This window comes from Lygodium microphyllum, chromosome 27, assembly GCF_053477565.2.
Source record: "Lygodium microphyllum isolate KBCC chromosome 27, Lygodium_microphyllum_v1.1.10, whole genome shotgun sequence".
Classification (NCBI taxonomy): domain Eukaryota; kingdom Viridiplantae; phylum Streptophyta; class Polypodiopsida; order Schizaeales; family Lygodiaceae; genus Lygodium; species Lygodium microphyllum.
Genome location: NC_141161.1, coordinates 18,321,869 through 18,339,104, shown reverse-complemented (window position 1 = coordinate 18,339,104; position 17,236 = coordinate 18,321,869). Strand labels below are relative to the sequence as shown.

The 17,236-nt window shown below is 42.6% G+C and overlaps 1 protein-coding gene across 4 annotated transcripts in view; it reads right to left on the bottom strand.

The window, feature by feature from the left end:
* LOC148012108 (uncharacterized) overlaps window positions 1–16,926 on the bottom strand; it is a 39,071-nt gene extending 22,145 nt beyond the window's left edge. Inside the window, exons 1-2 of one of the 4 annotated variants that reach the window (XM_087669497.1) lie at window positions 16,734–16,926; window positions 16,438–16,567 (exon numbers count right to left, since the gene is read on the bottom strand). Coding sequence is in view for 2 of the 4 variants with exons in the window: in XM_087669498.1 (XP_087525624.1) it covers window positions 16,649–16,664 (16 nt within the window). In the remaining 2 variants the exon portion in view is untranslated. The other 3 variants (XM_087669496.1, XM_087669498.1, XM_087669495.1) reach the window with 3 other exon arrangements.
* Window positions 16,927–17,236: the final 310 nt, after the last annotated feature.

Here is a 17,236-nt window from a genome sequence, read left to right as displayed (position 1 = left end):
GGGCATCGACTTCGTAGGCCCGATCGATCCTCCTACCAGAAGGAAGCAGAACAGATACATCCTCGTATGTACGGATTATGTCACAAAGTGGTGTGAAGCTAAAGCCCTAAAGCGGGACGATGGTAACAGCGTGGCCCTGTTCATGTACGAGAATATCATCACCCGTTTTGGTAGTCCCCTAGAGCTGGTAAGTGACAGAGGTACTCATTTTCTTAACAAAATCATGAAAGAGTTGACAGAGTTGTATAGGATCCGCCATCGCAAGTCCACTTCTTATTACCCCAGAGCCAACGGCCAAGTCGAAGTCACCAATCGCATCCTCTGCTCGATTCTGACAAAAACAATTGCCGCACATCGTCGTGATTGGGATGATCGACTTACAGAGGCCCTCTAGGCGTACAGAACCTCCCATAAGGCAGCAATAGGACAGACACCCTTCCAGCTGGTGTATGGTACAGAAGCTGTTTTCCCTGTTGAACTCGAATTACCCTCTTTGAGAGTGGCTATCAAAGAGCATTTGGGGGACGATGATTCACTGCAATGCCGTCTCCTGCACCTGGAATGTTTGGACGAAACTCGTAGGATGGCTCTACAGTGCATGGAAGCCACGCAAGCTCGACGCAAGGCTTACCATGACAGCTTCATCAAGCACAAGGAGTTCAAAGAAGGTGATTTGGTCCTAGCCTATGATTCACGATTTGGCAAGTTTCCTGGCAAGCTCCAACAGAGGTGGATGGGCCCATATAAGGTACTTGCCGTCAACCCTAATGGCTCTGTCCAAGTGCAGACCGTTGATGCCTCTGATGATCCCTTTCTGATCAATGGATATCGCCTAAAGAAGTACTTCCCTCCTTGGGGATCTTGACAATCATGGTCACCTGATCCTTTCCCCCGTTGGCGCAGCACTGTACTTCTTATGATGCTACTGCTGATAGCCGTTCTTCAGCCACTCCTGATGAGGTGGACACAACCCTCTGTCCCCTCAACCCTACCTTCCAGCCTTGATCTCTTATCCTCTATTTTCCACCAGCGACAGTGGCGAGGTTGGTTCTGATACATGGTCTTTCTACCATTTCCTTGTTTAATTCGAAGAGAAATATATATATATATATATATATATATATATATATATATATATATATATATATATATATATATATATATATATATATATATCGGTCATGGGAGAAAAGGACTTAGGTCCCTGTCATGCCGACCTATTCTTCGAGAAAAAGTGGAAACACCCTCAGGAGTAGGAGAAAAAGATTTTTTTTTTTAAAAACAAACAAATATGTTATGAGAGAAAAGGAAGCAATTCCCTGTCATAGCAGGCCTCGTTCCAAGAAAAGGTGACACACACCCTTGGGCGGGAAGCTGGCTGTGGAAAAGATGGCAACACCCAGCAGTCCAGAAAGTGGATTTATTAATTGATATCCCCAGGATCCAATTCCGAAGCTGCCTCCCTTGGTACGCTGTGTCCTGGGTCTCTCTGCAAAGTGTCTCACTGACCTCTAGCAGACGACATGTCCTATCCAACACAACGTTCGATTTGATGGCTACCTCCCTGGGTACGCCTCTTCAACAATTGACGACGCGATCTTCATCGACAAACAATCGAGTGACGTGAGCTTTCATCCTAACCGGATGGGGACGTGAGTATGGGTTGCCCTCTGTAACTATCAACAGAGAGTGAGACAGAGGATGGACCGAGAGACCAGTCTTTTCTCTTCAAATCAAATGAGAGGTGAGTAGTGTGAATGAAGTGTTGCACGCACGAGATGGGCCTCTCAATGCACAAGGCATAATTTGTTTCTGTGCACTGCACCATAAGGCTCCCTGGTCCCTCCTACTTCCACCGAAACTGCGGTTTAACGTGACAACCCTGTGCCACCCCTTCCTGCGGAGATTTTTCCTTCTTACTGCATGTCATTCCGGCGCACGGTTCGTCCAATATTAATTTCCAATCTCATTTTCGGGTTTGTTTTTTGGGTTTTTCCCATGTGAACGTGTCTTATCTCAGTCGGAACTATGTTTTAATGTGATAGGATTGTCGGGCACGTCTTTCTGCACATTTTTCCTTTTTCCTCCACCTCGTTCCGATGCACGGATCTTCCGATATTAATTTTTAATTGCGATTTTAAATACGTTTTTTGTGATTTTTGCACGTGACCGCCCTTTACCCCTCCCGGAACCTCCGTCGCATATTTTTCTTGTCTTCCCCCTGTCATCCTATCCACTTTTTATTTTTACGCCATTTCGTTTTGACGTCCGGATTGAGAGTTATTAATTTTTCTTTATTTTTATGTGTTTTTACGCGCCCGTCCCGCGCGTAAACGCGCCCGTCTTCGATTTTACGCGTCTTAACGCGCCCCGGTCGCATCCGCGTGGCCCGTATCACCCTCTCGGTGCTATTCCGATCCCGTCGCGGCAAATTTTTTTACCCTCGCCCCGCGCACGCGCGCGGAACGAGGGGGTACGCCCTTTGCATAGGCCCCTGCCCATTAACCCTTCCCCATTCCCCTATGGGCACCCCTCATGGGCCCTGCCCTTTCCTCTGCCCCCTTGCATGGGCCCCTGCCCATTAACCCTTCCCCATTCCCACCTTCTCTCTCCCGGACCCCTCCCCATCCCAACTGCCTCCCCTCCCCTCTCTCCCTCTCCCACTCCTTCTGCGTGCCCCCTCTCCCTACCTCCCTACCTCCATCTCCACGTCCTACTCCCTCCTCCTCTTCTCCTCCTCTCCTCCTCCCTCCCCTCTCCTTCCCCTCCTTCCTCTCCCTCTTCCCCTCGTCCGCCTCCTGGTAGCCGTAGACCCGCCGCCCTGCTCCTTCGCCTGCGCCAGCCCGTCCTTGTCCTGGTCGTCTGCTCCAGCCGCCCGTTGCGCCGCCTCGACCAGCCCTGCAGCGCTGCCACGTCAGTTCCGTCGCAGAGCCGCCGCCTCCTCGCCTTGTGGCCCGCAACAGCGCCCAGTGGCCCTACGGTCGCCCCGCCAGTCGTCGGCCACCCGAGCCCTCCGCCAGTCAGCCGCCTCGTCATCGCTGCCCCCGGCCGCCCCCTCGTCGCTGCCGCCAGCGTTGCCGACTCCGTCCGCTCCGCCGCCGTCACCGCCCTTCCACCCTCTTCCTCCTCCTCCTTCCACCCTCTACCTCCTTCTCCTCCTCCTCCTCCTCTTTTCCACTAACTGCAGGTTAGTTCTACTAACCTTCTTTGCCTTAATTAATTTTTATTAATCACACTAATCCTATTTAGTTAGTTAACCCACCCTAGGTTAGTTTAACCCAACTTTAGTTAACCTAACCGATCCTAGGTTAGTCTAACCCACCTTAGTTAACCCCCACTCCCTAGTTAGTTAACCCACCCTAGGTTAGTCTAACCCAACCTAAGTTCCACTAACCCCATTTAGGTTAGTCTCCACTAACTTACTTTAATTTACTTATCTGACTTAACCCAGACTAACCTAGTTCCATTTGACTAACCTGACCTAACCTAGCTTGACTTATATGACTTACCCTGACTTCCATGTCTTAGCTGACTTACTTTGACCTTACTTACCAACCTAAGCTGATTTTCCTGATTTAACTGATTTAATTAATTTATAAATTAATTTCCACTCAATAAAATTTCAAAAAATTTCTAAAAATTCCCTTCACTTTCTGCAAATTTTTGGAAATTTTTCAGCTGGAAATTTCAACCCCCAAAATTACAGAAAATTCCATATTTTCCTATTTCTTCTCAAATTACCTTAAAAATGTAGAAAATTCATTTAAAATTGGTAAAAAATACAAAAAAAAATTTGATAGATTCCAGCACCTTCCACCCACCCCCCTTGACCTTGTTCCATCTCTTTTTCACTTTAAAATATTTTTATATCCAATACCCCTATTTCAAATTAACTTAAAACAAAAAAAAAAAACAAAAACACAAAAAACACAACATAACACAAACCAACAACAAATCCAAAAACAAACCAAACCAAACAAAAGAATACACAACAGACCCCACGCACACACAACTTTACCATAAAAATCCCAATTTTATTTTTATACCTTAAATTGTCGATATTTTCTACCTGGCTGATAATTTCTTTTGACTTCATCCCCTATCCATCTTTAATTATTCTTTCTTTAAAAAAAACCAAAAACAAATTGCATACCTAACCACATTGCATTTATTCACACACAAATCCAAAAAAAAAAAACACACGTAACTCCACTAACCACACTTCCTAACATCAATTAACCAAACCACATTTTAAAACCATCCCCAACCCACATATAATTCCACCACTTGTTATGGTCTACATTTGAGCAGTTTCAGGAATATGTTCCACCAGACCATTCTTTCTTTATCCACTACCAATTACAGAAGTTTGCCTTCTATATGAAGCTTTCCACGATGGATTTACCTCTTCCAGAGGATGGATGGAGTGGGCCTTGGTCTACTGAGTTGCTGACAGAGGTAGTAAGGATGGTGTTTGAAGATTCTGTCATGCCAGATACCATGTCGATGTCATACATGTATCTACGAGGCGACTTGTTAATTCCAGATGAGGTGGATATGGCATGGTATGTGGGGGATGTGGTTCTACAAGCTGTTTTGTATGTCAACCATTTGGAGTTGCGCATAGCTGACATATTCCGGAGTTACTCCTCCAAAGTGGCTGATTGTCATGATAATTCTTGGCATACCATGATTGATTCTGTGGTCCTGAATCAAAGACAAAACACACCTCCTACTTATGCCCAGAGTACTAATCAACTGAGGGTGGATCTCTTAGCTTATCTTTCAAAACATAATCCGTTTGATTCTACCTTCTTTGATGCCTATCTATCTTAGGACCTTCTGTTCCTACCCTCCTATATTACCAACAAATGGCTCACCGATATGATCTATATCTTTCCCTTTGTCAATCTTATTCCACAACTATTTTACCCCTTCTTTTCCACCCTTCATCTTTCCCTCAAATTCCCATTTTTACATACTGTTCCTTTATTGAGGATAGAGTATTTTCCCCTTCTCCACCCTGTCCTTCTCCATCCATTCATGTACCCTCCACATTTCCTATTTATCAGTTAACACCCTTCCTTAGTGATTCCCTACAAATTTCTGCCACTCCTTTAAACTTTTCTTCCTTTTATGATTTTGCCTATCCCTCACTTCATCCACTTTTCCTTATTCCACTACCCTCACCTAACACTTCTATATCTCAACCACCTCGGTTGGTTAGTGATTATGATGGGTTTGATCATCAGATTTCCAGAAGAAGGGGATGGAGCTCGAATGATTCCCTTACAGGACCTCAGATCAATTGGCCCGTAATTCCAGGAGAATGGACAGCTGCCAGTCAAGCTTATCAAAACTATATTCATTTTGCTCAGCAATATTCACAGTCTGCAGATCCTTCAGTGAGATTAACTGCTCACTTTGCTTGGTACTTGGCGTATATGCATAGGCACTCTCATAATGATTCCAAGCCTATTCCAAAGTTGTGCATGAATATCAATGTGAGCATTGATTCCCAGCAGCTGGATATATTGTATTTTCATGCCCTTTGTTTACCTGGCAGATACCTGGTCCTGTTGGAAAGGATGTGATGTCTTCAGTTTTTTCAAAATCCTCCCAAAACCTTTGTAGATGAATCCTTGTCTATGGATCGTTTCCGAAATCATCAATCTTTTAAGAGGGATCATTTTCATTGATACCTTTCCAATGTATGGTGGATGCTTTTTAATGAAAATCTCTCTTTTTGGAGGAGTCATCAGATGGTTGTGTTGTATTAGTGTTTGTGTTGTGAGTTCATTTATGTAATACGAACGCAGTGGTTTCCTATTGGATTGGATTTCGTGCGAGCTACATTTTGGAGAATTGTGGTGATGAGGTCGTGGTTGAAGAGTTGAAGCTAATGCAGATGACGAAGAAGAAAACTCTTATATCCTTTATAAATTTGTTGTGATTTTTTAGTTTGATAAGAAGTGTTACTGTATAAAGCGTTTTCCTTTCGTTGTATTTTTATATCAAATACAGGTGATAAGTTGAGGTCGTGGTGGATGGATTCTTTTTAAAGAGATATTGAAGATCAAAGTTGCGATTTTAAATGCACTTGTATTCCCTTTTTCCTGGGTCGCGAGGACGCTTCCTTATTAAGTGTGGGGATATGTTGAGTGTTGAAATGACTTGTTTTTTTGCTGATTTTTGTTGTTTTTGAGAGCTGAATGGTTGATTTTATGAGATGATTGATTGGTTTGGAAGTGGTTTGAGAGTGTTTTGGATGATATTGATTGTGTTTTGGAAGTTCGTGATGTTTATTATGGTTCTGTGATGTTCTGATAGGTTCTGATTGGTTCTGTATACCTTCTGTTTTGTTCTGATTGCCTTCTGTAAGGAGGGATGGAGTATTGATTGATAAAGATTGAGATCTTGTGAAAGTTTATTGAATGGTTTGTGAGAGTTTGGAATGGTTTGAGTATGAGTTATGAGGTTTTGATGACCTTCTGTAACCTTCTGTAGGTCTTCTGTAGAGCTTCTGTTTCTTTTCTGTTCTGTTCTGTTCTGTACTGTAGCTGTTCTGGTACTGTTCTGTGACTGTTCTATATGCTTCTGTATGTGTTCTGATGGATGAGAGTGTAGTTTGGGAAAGTTTTCTAGCCTTGAAAAGAGGTGAATACAAGTGTAAAAGAGCTGAAAGAAGTGAAAGAAGTAGCTGTTGAAGACTCAAGTGAAGACTGGAGTGAAGTGACAGTAGTGAGCTATGAAAGGACACTGTAGTGGCTCTGGTGACTCTTCATATCAGACATACCTCTTGGGAGGGGTATCCACGACCTAAGAGGAATTATTGAGAGTGATTTTTGGGAGATTATAGTAAGGATATGATGTATTATTGATGAAGAGAGAGAGAGAGAGTCAGAGATAGCCAATTCTACTGAAACAGAGTGATTGTATATGAGAGATTGAGAGAGAAGACTATGAAGATATTAAAGATGAATACTATGTGACGTATTTCCATTCAAAGATGGTGTATTCCTTTGCTTTCTTTGTTCTATTGATGGATTTTATGAAGATATTGAAGAATATGGTTGATTCTATCAAATCCGTGGGAGATCTACATGATGCTGTATGAAGATTTGTTGTGCCTGGTGTTCTTTTCTTCATTGTGATCATACAAAACATAATAAACAAGCTTGTTGATATTACAAGATAGATTTTCTTGCAAGAGAATTCCCTTTTCCTTGGTGTTCCTCTTGGGGCTCCAAAAGGCCTTCCAACTCCACAAATGTAAGGGATTGCTTGCCTCCCTTCCCCCAAAGACAACATCAAAGAGCTGTGGAAACCAAGATACAACTCTAGAAAGAGACTTCAGTGTGATGTTTACCAAATCAACATCCTAAATGATTTCATCCACATTGAGCAACTACTCATGTTAATTTCATTAGGCCAAGAGGGCCATGTGTTTGTCTAGTGCAGGTGCCTTTAATGGCTCTTTGTTTTAGTGCTAGGCAATCAAAGAAAGTGCTTGTGCATCTTGTGAGTCCCATCGCCTCTGATCCTCAATAGGAGAGGGAGTAGGGACAGCAACACCAACAGCCTATCGCCTAGCGTTATACTGAGGTGTTTGAGGTGCAAGACCTCTTGGTCACTGCAAATCACTTGTAAGATAGTCCCACAAGTCCTTCGCTACAAGAAGGTTGCGAACCATCCATTAAGTTTGTCCTCCTAAGTAAGGATACCAAGGATGTTGCTCTGATCATTAGTCCCCTGACATGCCATACTATCAATATAGATAAAAATCTCCAACTGAATACTTCTCTACTGAAGTATAGATTGTACTTCTCAAAGTACCAAAAATCCCCTCAAGATTACACAACAAGTATCAAATTGTCACACAAATGCCAAAAGTGTGTCCAATTTGACCCAAATCAGCACTTAGCCAAGAAATAACAACAATGCTCCACTGTACCACACCTGCCTCGTAATACATGTCCTCAAAAGTACAAATTACGGCAACTTAATGCCAATTCTTACCAAAATTTACTAAATTTCCTCCAAATTTTTTACTCAATCTGACTGTAACAACAATGAAATGCTGCAATACTACATGTTTGTTACCGTGGAATGCATGTCGGGCAAAATCTCCAAATTTCTTTCTAAAATTTCAAAGAAATTGAAGAAATTTGTACCTTACAACTTCCGCAACAATGTTACCTCGGGGTGCGTGCCAACAATGAACAATAGTTGGAATCTGCCTTGTGATGCACGTCGGAGCCTCTAGGACAAAAAGCCCCAAATTTCTTGCACAAATGTCAATGAAATTGTGCAATGTCAGCGTTTCCAATGAAGATTCGCAAGTGGGATTGCAAATTGGGTCAAATTTTGGGTGGCACAAGCTGAGATTCAAAAAGAGATGGCCGAAATCGATGGAAATTTGCAAAAATTTCAAAAAAACCCCAAATCTGAAAATTAGGTTTTCCGCACTTTTTAGCGTTTGCAGAAAATCGCAGGCAAGGCTGAGAATATGGCAGACAAACATGAGAAAATAAGGAGCAAAGCTGAAAACAGTAGCAGCTGCTCCAAAAGAGTAGCTCCTCAGGCTACGTACCGGCTGCGTATGGGACTGTACATAGGGCTGCGCACAGGCTGAAAACAGTAACAGCTCATCCTTCTCTTCCTTGGGTAGACAACTGGCTCTAACAGCAACAAGACCTTAAGCGGGGTAGCACTAGCTAAAGGTGGCTAAACTGAATCCGCACATAGAACCTTGCTCTAATACCAAATGTTGGAAAATGAAAGCCAACTATGGAGGAGAGAAAAAAGAGACAATGAGAGTGTGCTGAAGCAAAAGAGTAGAGTGTACTTGCTAAACTGAAAGAATGAGAACGAAAGGTCCAAGATAGGTCTAAGATAGACCTAGCTCTAACTCAACTACAGTTAACTGACTCTAACTCTAACTCTAAGAGTGGTGACACAACTTATAACTTTAGTTGTGTTCACACTAAAAACTGAAAAAGAATTAAAGACTAAAACATTGGTCACTGCCCATAAAATTGGCAAATTCTAACAGAAGGATCCTTCTCCATCTATAAATAGACAAGCTACCTACCATTCAACCAATCCTTTTGTACAGGTTTCTCACTCTAACATGCAAATTTCAGCCATCAGCCACCACCATCAGCTACCTAGCCCTTATCGACTATAGCTCGACCCTCTACAACACCTAGCCCCCTAATTACAACTGCCACCCTGCTGCCTGGACCTCCTACGCGGCTGTATCTGCCCCTCGGGAGCAATCACCAGCTGTTTTCCTCTCTCGGGCACCTTCTCAACCTGTGTTTTCATCTCTTACTGCTGGACAACATGCTGCCACCTCCTAGCAACAGCTTACACTGCTGCGTTTTGCAGTTTTGCATTTTTGCTGGCCACCTCCATCAGATGACTCCTCTATTGCTGCCTAACAGTTTCCACTGTTGGGTGATCAATTTCAAGCCTTCCTCCAATGGTACACTAGTGCATTTACTAGATTTCAGCCTCCAGACTGTTGTATTTTGATGACAAGCCTGCTGCCCTTCCATATTCAGCACTCTCTCAGCTCCAACTAGTGATCATAGCACTCAAGATTTGTCTCTGGTGGATGCCTACTCTCACCCCTCTGCCCTTAAGCATTTTGTACACTCTTCTATTCATCTATGACATTGATTCATTCATGTCTGAGTTACTGTGTTTTACTCATGGTCATACATTCTATGTTTTCTCCACAAATCATAGCATATCTTCAAATGTCCTTCTAGCATTAGGATGCCTATAATGGCATCATCAGTGCAAGTGCCTGTTCTCCCTTCTTTACCCGAAGAAGACCGGCTAGATGGATCAAATTATTCACTTTGGTCTTGCAAGGTAGAGTGTATTCTTGACACCAATCTTTGGGAGTGTCTCACCCACCACATTCCCCATCCCATGGGGGATTGACGATGGGTCATGCAACTATGTGGAATCAACTCAACTCAATACAAATGGATGTAAAGATTGCTTTCTTACATGGTGATTTGCATGAGGACATATATATGCAACAACCAGAAGGTTTTGTGGCCAAGGGGCAAGAAAAGATGGTATGTAAACTCAACAAAAGCTTGAACGGGCTGAAACAAGCACTCCGTGAATCATAAGTTTGATACATTCATGTAATCTCAAGGATTTAAGAGAAGTCAAGTGGATCACTACTTGTATACCAAGAAGGCGGTAGATGGCAGCCTTATTATACTGTTTTTGCATGTGGATGACGTGCTAATTGGAGGTAGGGATGTTCATGCATTAGACACATTGAAGCAAAACCTACATAGCAGCTTTGATATGAAGGATCTTGGTGAAGCAAATCATATTCTTGGCATGCGTATATATTGAAAGGTCTTCTTTATCTGTTACAGCAAGAGTATGCATCCAAGATTTTGCAGTGTTTCAATATGGAGTGGGGGAAAGCAATTGGTGTACAATTGCCTCCATCTGTGAAACTCAATGCAGATGACAGCCCTACATCTACTGATGAAAAGGCTAAAATGGACAAGATCCCGTATGTTTCAGCTATGGGTAGCTTGATGTATGCTATGGTTGCTACACGTCCTAACATAGCATTTGCAGTGGGAGTGGTTAGCAAGTACATGGCACATCCTAGTATAAAGATTTGGGAAGCACTGAAAGGTATCATGAGATATCTTAAGGGCACAAAGGATTTGTCTTCGTAGGCTACAACACTAACACAAAGGGCTATCGACTCAACAACCCGACCACACGGAAGGAGGATCCACTTGATGGTTCTATTGCAGGTGATTCTTCACCATCGACTAACCCTCCATTCCTCTACTCCCCTCTCGATTGCCTCTTCGCACCCCTTCTTCATCTTCGGCTCCTCCCCCTCCTTCTTCTTCTTCCTCTACTCCAGCTTTTCTACCACTACAAATGGATGCGAGTACTTCTTCTACTTCATCGCATACTACCACCCCTTCAACCTCCCCTCCAAAGGCTTCTACAGATACTTAACCGTCAAAGGGGAAGCCTTCTTCAGATAAGGAGGATTTAACTTCCCTTGGTGAGGGGAGGTCCCTACCTCAAACAGGTGCATAGCAGGTATTAGAGCCTCCACAATCTACCTCACAGCAGGATGAGCCTATTCAGATTCCTCATTGGTATCAATTGCTCATGCAGGATTCAAGTGTTACTCACTTTCTTGCTTCTCCTACAAGTGCACGCAAATCAGCTCGCTTAGAGTAAGACATAGCGGAATAGTTCACTTTGTGTGACTATGCTCTTATATCACAAATTCATGATAGTGAACCTACTATAGTTAAGGAGGCTCTTGCATAGGATATTTGGCATCAAGCTATGCAAGAGGAGCTCAATTCCATCGAGCATAACCAAACTTGGGAGTTGGTTCCGCATCCCTCGAAGCGGAAGGTGATAGGTGTAAAATGGGTCTATAAGACCAAGTACCTTGCAGATGGTTCTTTGGACAAGTACAAAGCTAGGCTTGTTACCAAGGGTTTTGCTCAAAGGGCAAGATTGGACTGTTTTGAGACTTTCGCACCTATGGCTTGGATGTCTACTATTCGGGTTATTTTGGCTCTTGCAACCCACCACCACTAGCATGTTTATCAAATGGACGTAAAGTTTGCCTTCTTAAATGGTGTCCTTGAGGAGGAGATATATGTTTCACAGCCTCCTAGTTTTCTTGTATAAGGGAAGGAGGACCATGTCTACCGATTGCGGAAGGCCCTCTATGGCCTGAAGCAAGCTCCCAGAGCTTGATACCAAAGGATTGATCGATTCTTTCTCCAAAGTGGTTTCCATCGATTAGCTCATGACCCCAACCTATACTTCCAGGTTGAGGGTGTCGTGTGAGTCTTGCTTATCTTGTATGTGAATTCTCATCATTGCGAGCCATCCTCAAAAGGTTGATCATACTTGGGAGATTTTGTGACATGCGTTTAACATGATGGATCTAGGAATCCTTCACTTCTTCCTTGGATTGGAAATTTATCAAACGGCACAAGGCATTTTTGCTTCACAACACAAGTGCATTTCTGAGCTTCTCTCAAAGATTGGTATGGCCAATTGTCGGTCTATTTTATGGCCCATGGACCCAAAGTCCAAGCTTTTGGCAGCAAGAGTTCCCCTTACACATGCCACTCGTTACAGGTGTCTTGTTAGCTCCCTCATTTGGCCTGACAGTCGGCCGGATATTTCTTTTATTGTGACTCTTTTGTCTTCTTTCATGCAAACTCCCACTCAGGAGCTTTGAAGCGCGGCCTTGTGCATCCTTTCGTTATTTACAAGGGACTCAATCCTACAAGATCATGTATGGAGAGGCAATTACTCTCTCTAGTTGGAGTAATTCTGACTAGGTAAGTGATGTGGATTCACACTAGTCCACTACAAGTTATGCCTTCTCCTTTTGATCAAGAGTGATCTCGTGGAGCAACAAGAAGCAACCTATTGTGGCCCTTTCTTCTACAAAGGCAGAGCATCGTGCTTTATGTTCTGCAGCTATGGAGGCAGTTTGGCTTCACCACATGTTGGCAAAGATTGGCTTTCCTCAGCTAGGACCTAGAAGCTACGTGTGGTTCGTGTGTGCAAGCACAGTCTACAGATTTGTGCCTAAACTTTGGGACCTTTCCCAAATTCGATGTTGTTCATGTATAATAGTGACATTGGACTCGGAAATTGCAGAAATTGTGCACATTGGCTTTGAAAATGTTAGGGTTTTTCATGTTTCAGTGAAATTTTGCTTAGCTGAGCCAAATTTACTGACATTGGTGCACATTTGGACCCGAGAAATTAGGGGCTTTTGCAAAATTTTGCTAAATTTGCCCATTTTATGCTCTCGAGAACATATATTAATGCAATTGGGGCAGATTGGTCTGTGAAATTTTAGGGCTTTTACTGAAATTTGTGAATTTTGGCAAAATTTATGTGTGAAATGCACTTTGGGGACATTATTGAAGCAATCTTGGTGTTGTCAACAGTGTAATTTAAGTTTATTATCTCCCACTTGTGAGATTTTGGAGAAATTGCAAAGAATTTTGGTGTTTTTTTTTTAGTTAGCTATAATTTTGCTTTATTTTGCTTTGCAACATCTCACTACTACTGATCTCTGTTTTTTTGAATTCTCATCTCTTTTGCAAAGGTTTATATTTCAATCTAGGGCTAACAAGTACATTTACAGTAGTCCTATTTGGACTAGAGACATGGGAAGTTCACCATTCTTTTGTGTTTTCATCTCTTAGATGTGGTCATATCACAAGTTCACAAGCACCCACGGCCTTATTTATGGGCACCCTCTTTATTTTTTATTTGGAAATTGACCACCCTATTTTGTGGTAGAACAACTCCTTTGTTTTTGTCTATAAAAGAAGGAACTGTGGCCCCAGTCCATTATCACACTTGTACTTGCAAGTTCTTGGTGTGGAGAGAGGGAACTTGTGGAATATGTGAGCCAATGCTCAACCATTGTACTCTTGTCACAATGGATTTCTATTCCTGGTTGCAATTTGTGTATTGTCTCTTTCATTGATCTTGTGTCTTTCATTATTCCGCTGCATGTTTTGCTTATCTACATGGTATCACATGTTTAGGTTGTATGTAGGATATTTGGCTGATTGAATGAGCTTACTCATGCTTCCTACTTTTGAGAATAGGTGATAGACTAGCATTTTCACATTTCGTTGCCATTGTTCAATCTGTTGTATTCATGATTGGAAGCTGTTGTATTGCCATTGTGTGTAAGTGATCTTACTTGCATGTTGCCATTACCCTACCTGGTGCGACATTTGTTACATTTACGGACTATCACTGTGATGATCCACGAAGTGGACCTTCTTTCTTGTATGGCCTCAGTTCTCTGCTGACAATCGTGATGGCCTGTGCTATGTTCAACCATCGAATATGCTGCTACACAAGCCTTGCATCTACTCATTGGGTTGGTTTTACGTCCAACCAATGAGCATCTTGTTGGTTGTTCCTATGTGTTGCGTTTTTGCATGTTTGATTCTTATAGAATTCTCTAGAGTTCATTTAGACGCGGTTCACACATGCTTGTGTGCTCAGTTTGCCTTGCATTTCTTACGTGTGTACATTGTGCTTGAGATTTGGAGAGTTCACACTCCGTTTGCTACTCTATCCCAACTGAGGTAATGTGCAAGTACTCTTCTTTCTCATTTCACTTCATTATGATCGTGTTGATCAATACCCTTGTGATTGCAAGATTCATTCTTGTAACATATATCATGAAGTTGCGGTTCAATGTTGCAATGCTAATCAATGCTTTTCAGCGAGCGTGTTGGATTACTCCAGTCTTTGGAGGAATCTCTACTTCTATCATGATGCAACACAATAGTGGTCATGCATATGAAGCTGAAGACAGAATGGTGAGGCGTAGTGTCACATTTAAAGATCATGAAGTTACAATAAATTTGTTGCTACTGTGTGGTAAATATCATGGTCATGCTTGGTGGAGCACCAGACCATGTCTATATCATCTTGGTTCACTCAAGGCCTACCAATGGCTCAAGTCAATGGTTCTTCTCAGCTCTATGCTACACGCCCTCACATGCTTCTAGTCGAAAGGGGCAAGTGTATAGGTGGAGAGAGGGCATGGTGATCTTGTTTCATTGTTGGTGGATTTTATGTGTGTCGTCAAGTTCACATTTCTGGCAAACCAAACCTTGGAGTAGTGTGTCCAGCGCCAAGTTCATGCTCGGACGAGTGACATGATGTGTACATGTGGTCTCGCATTAGGGGACCCAAAGGGCATGCTTATGCTCTAGTGATGGAATCTTAGTGTCACAGCGAGCTATCCATGAAGCTTATGTGGCTACAGGAGGTACAAGGTGGCTAGCTTTACTACTTTGCTTTCAAAGAGGAATTATAGCATTTGGACTTCTTCAGGATGCTTTCTTACCAAGGTGCATCCAGCGGAGTGCACATTGCTAGAGTATCCATGGTGCATCCTTGGTGTTCTTATTCATTACTTGTTCAACTATGCTCTAAGAGAGGGTGTTAGAAGTGGTCATGTCACAGGTTCACAAGCGCCCATGGCCTTGGCCCTTATTTATGGACACTCTCTTTATTCTTTGTTTGGTAATTAGCCTACCTACTTTATGGTAGAATAACTCCTTCATTTTTGTCTATAAAAGGAGAAACTATGGCCATAGTTCATTATCACACTTGTACTTGCAAGTTCTTGGTGTGGAGAGAGGTAGCTTGTGGAGTGTGTGAGCCAGAGCTCAATCATTTACTCTTGTCATAGTGGATTCCTATTCCCGATTACATCTTGTGTATTGTCTGTTTTATCGATCTTGTGTCTTTCATCATTTCGCTACATGTTTTGCTCTTCTAACATCATGTTTCTTGGAGACTTGCTCTTCTACCAACATAGGGGCTTCACCTCCCAAGGTGGATCTTGCGAAATCTCTTGATGCTATCACAATGATAGCTTCTTTCTAGCTCCTCCAGCTAGGATGCTATGCGTTCAATTTTCTCAGATGTAGAAAGAGAGTTGGGATCCTTGATGCTAGATAGTTAATATTCTCGATCACCGTCTCCATAAAATCATAAGACTTCACGATGGCCTCTGCCACATCAACTTCCAAATGTTGAACTTGCTCCCACCATCTAGCTTTTGATCCTAGGGAAGCAAAGCTAGAACATGGATCTTATGATTCCTCACAACCTCAAAATCTGTGTCCATCTCAATAAATATCCTTTTCTTGCCTTATAGAATACAATACTTCACGGATAGCCCCCTTGACGTTGAAAACATAGCCAATTACGACTTCCTCATCTCCAATATTCTCATCTGCTTCATTTCTTGTGTTGTATTGGACTTTGGCACACCTAGCATACTAGAAATGCTTTTATCTTTGACCCCACCTCCGATATTCATGGTCATATTAGTGGCTTATTGTTCTAGCAAGTGGCTCCTATAATATCAGCAATAGTTGTCATCCATGATGTGGCTGCTCCATGGTTAACCAACTTCAATCACTAATCGTGCATGATGGTGCAGGGGGATCACCTAGCTCCCCTACTTCAACACTTTCCTTCTTCATCTAGTTTCTATCACCTGCCCCTAGTGGACTCCCAACCGCTTGCATTTTCATCACCCTCAACTCCACTCTATTGCATCAACATCAACATTGGAGGCTTAACTCCACTCAAGTTTTATTCTCCGGGGATTCTCCCTCAATCCGCTCCCACAAGAGACGGTGACAATTGGACAATCCCCACTCCTTAGAGCTCCATCCGTATCCTTCAAAGAAAGTTTGTGACACTATTGATTCACAAATTCCATTGAACAAGAAAAGCTTGACATAACACACTTAAATCTGAGCTAAAATATGGAAATCACCAGATTGATGCAACCAAACGTAAGACTAAAGTAATGAGCAAGAGGCTCACGAATGGAAACGTATATACTGCAACTGTCATTCTGAGGACTAGAAACTGTACAAGGAACACTCCAACCATGCCGCAAGAGTTCAGGGGGGGATTACTTCAGATGGCCGCATTTGGCTTGACCCACTGTAAGCTGGTATGCCGTATGCACCACAACGACAGCGATACATTTGATGAGAAGGAGGAGGAGGAGGAGGAGGAGGACATCTATTACCGTTATAGGTTGTCATATGAAGCCCCGAAAATGCGATAAGCCATACAAATCCAAACTGAAACGTTAAGTACAACCGGATGCATACCTCCTGGTTTTCATCCGCGCACGCAATCCCTGAACCCTATTCGTCCCAAAGGTGACTCGGACGCTACAGGGCTCGGGACCAAGGGGGATATGGAGCCTTCCAAACCCAAGAGTGTAAATTAGTTCGAAGGCCTACCCGGAGAGCGCCTCCATTGATTAATAATTTCAGCTCTCTGTGTCTTTTTAATATCACTAACTAGCTTTTGATCTCACCATATTATATTTTGGTAGTGATGTTTGTGAACATATTTAGGACCACTAAAACACCGCTTTTTCCTTTTGTAAGAGGTTTTTTTCCCCGACCTTAGAAGAAGACATATTTATTTTTAAGGCATACTTAAATTTTCTCTACTAATACTTCTCAATACACTTTGAGTTGTGCTCTCTCAAAGCTTCTTATTCTCTAAGCCATTAACTTGCATTCCCGCAACCCTAAATCCAATAATTGATACCAAAGGAGGGTTCGACTTCTTGAGCAAAGTTGTCAACACTCTCTACTTGATT